At 39.1% G+C, this 2118-nt stretch overlaps 1 protein-coding gene across 1 annotated transcript; it reads left to right on the forward strand.

Annotated features, from left to right (window-relative positions):
- The first annotated feature begins 221 nt into the window (after positions 1-221).
- On the forward strand, positions 222-1768 carry LOC133856539 (transcription termination factor MTERF5, chloroplastic). Its single transcript, XM_062291591.1, has 2 exons — positions 222-1482; positions 1644-1768. The coding sequence occupies exon 1, from the start codon at positions 278-280 to the stop codon at positions 1454-1456; it is 1179 nt and encodes a 392-aa protein (XP_062147575.1). The 5' UTR covers positions 222-277; the 3' UTR covers positions 1457-1482; positions 1644-1768.
- Positions 1769-2118: the final 350 nt, after the last annotated feature.

A 2118-nucleotide genomic window follows, 5' to 3' on the forward strand; every position in this document is an offset into this window, starting at 1 on the left:
TTATATAAAAAAAAAAGGTGTTGGTATAAAAAAAATAAAAAAAATTTGTATTGTCGTTAATTTTTTATTTGAATAGTAATTAAAAAATTATTAATATGATATAAAAATAAAAAAAGTTTAAATGTTTTGACGTAGGTTGTTATTAAAAAATTTAAAAATAAAATAAAAAAAATTGAAATATCTCTCTCTGCACACGGCAGGACGTTTCCAAACAAGCCCAATTTCTGCAGTTTTTCATGAGCATCCTCTTGACCCTAAAGCCCCAATCGGATTTTGAATGCAGGCTCTCAAATGCAATGAGCTCCACCGGCGGTTTCGGTTTGTTGCAGACTCAACCGAACCCTTTCTCTTTTTCTTCTACCATTCTTTTTCTTCATCCACCAAAGCCAAAACCCAGACCCCAAAAACCGACTCTTCCTTCACCGATTACCTAATCAACAACTTCAAATTCTCCAAAACCCAAGCTCTCTCTATCTCGACCCGGCTTCCTCGCGGCAAATCCAATGAGAAACCGCAATCCCTGCTTCTCTTCCTCCAAAATCTCGGATTCTCCGAGACCCACATTCGGTCCGCCGTCCGTTTGTGCCCACAAATACTCTTCTCTGATATCGACAAAACCCTCAAGCCCAAGATCGAGTTTTTTCAGGATCTGGGTCTTGTGGGTTCTGAGCTGGGCATGTTTATTTCCAAGAATTCCCCTATCTTGACTGTCAGTTTGGAGAGAAAATTGGTACCCTGCGTTGAAATTCTCAAGAAAGTCTTGTGCAGAAATCAGACTAACCAGGACCTAATCCGGGTTCTGAGTCGGTGTACTGCGGTGGTGAGGGTAAACCCTGAATCAAGGTTGCTAGGCAACATTGCCTTCTTGAAGAGTTGTGGGATCGTTGGGACTCAGCTCTCGATGCTTTTGACGAGGCAGCCTTGGATTTTTATCACGCAGGAATCGAAGCTTAGGGATCTTGTTTCTCGGGTTTTAGACATGGGTTTTTCTGTGAATTCGAGGATGTTGGTTCATGGGCTTTACACGGTTAGTTGCATGAGCAATGAGACTTTCATGAGGAAATTGGAATTATTTCGGAGTTCCGGGTTTTCTTCGGATGAATGTATGGAAATGTTTCGAAACCAACCTGGTTTGCTTAGGGCATCTGAGGAGAAGTTGAAGCTTGGAATTGAGTTCTTCATGAACACCGTTAAGATGGAAAAGTCGGCGTTAGTTCGTTTTCCTGTGTCTTTTATGTATGACTTGGAGGCAAGAGTGATTCCCCGGTACATGGTTTTGGAGATTTTGAAGTCCAAAAGGTTGTTGAAGAGGGAGCCTAGTTTTATTCATACGTTGAATATAAGCGAGGAGAAATTCTTGGCGAAGTTCATGGCGAAGTTTAGAGATCATGCAGAGGAATTGTTAGTAGCTTACAAGGGTCATTTATTGGATTATTCTTCTGTAGATGAATCTTAATACATGTTTAGTCTTCATTTTCCTTGGTAAGAGTCCTGGGAAAATCCATTATAAGATGCGAAGAGGATAATCAATGTTGTAGAGTGATTTGCTTTGACATTGTCGAGTAATTTATGTGCTTTTAGTGTTTCTTGTGGAAAGTATCTTGACTTTGTTGCTTGTCATCTTATGTTTTCCCCATCTGCAGTCAGCCAATGCAATTGTCTGGGAGTAGAAATTCACGTTTGCAGTTTGTTGTAATTCTGGACAGGTCTTTATATATGCTGGAAGATAAGTCATAATTTTTTACTGCAGCAAGTTAAGTTGTTGAAATTTCTGATGCATTTACTTTAATCTACTTTCTTAATATTAACCCTCCAGTTACATGAAATGCTGAAAAATATGCCTGTCATACTATCATTGTTTATAGTGCACATATGGTCCTTTCACTCCTTAGCGTGGATGAACTTGTGAGTATCTTCTTCATGGAGCCGATTCTGCAGATAATTATATGTTGTAATAATTGCAGTGTGCAACAATACGTCCATTGTAAACCTTGCTTATTTTTACTTCATTTTCTAGCTTCTAATCGATTTCATCCTACTGGGGAGTTAAAACTTCATTCGTACATGGTGGTCCCCTGAATTCAGTCCACTTCAATGTGAAGCAATAGATCCTTTTTC

The sequence above is a fragment of the Alnus glutinosa genome, chromosome 14 (assembly GCF_958979055.1).
Source record: "Alnus glutinosa chromosome 14, dhAlnGlut1.1, whole genome shotgun sequence".
In the NCBI taxonomy this organism is placed as follows: domain Eukaryota; kingdom Viridiplantae; phylum Streptophyta; class Magnoliopsida; order Fagales; family Betulaceae; genus Alnus; species Alnus glutinosa.

Bases quoted from the DNA above. Each gene is read 5' to 3' on its own strand.
- LOC133856539 (XM_062291591.1), top strand. From the start codon at position 278: ATGCAGGCTCTCAAATGCAATGAGCTCCACCGGCGGTTTCGGTTTGTT.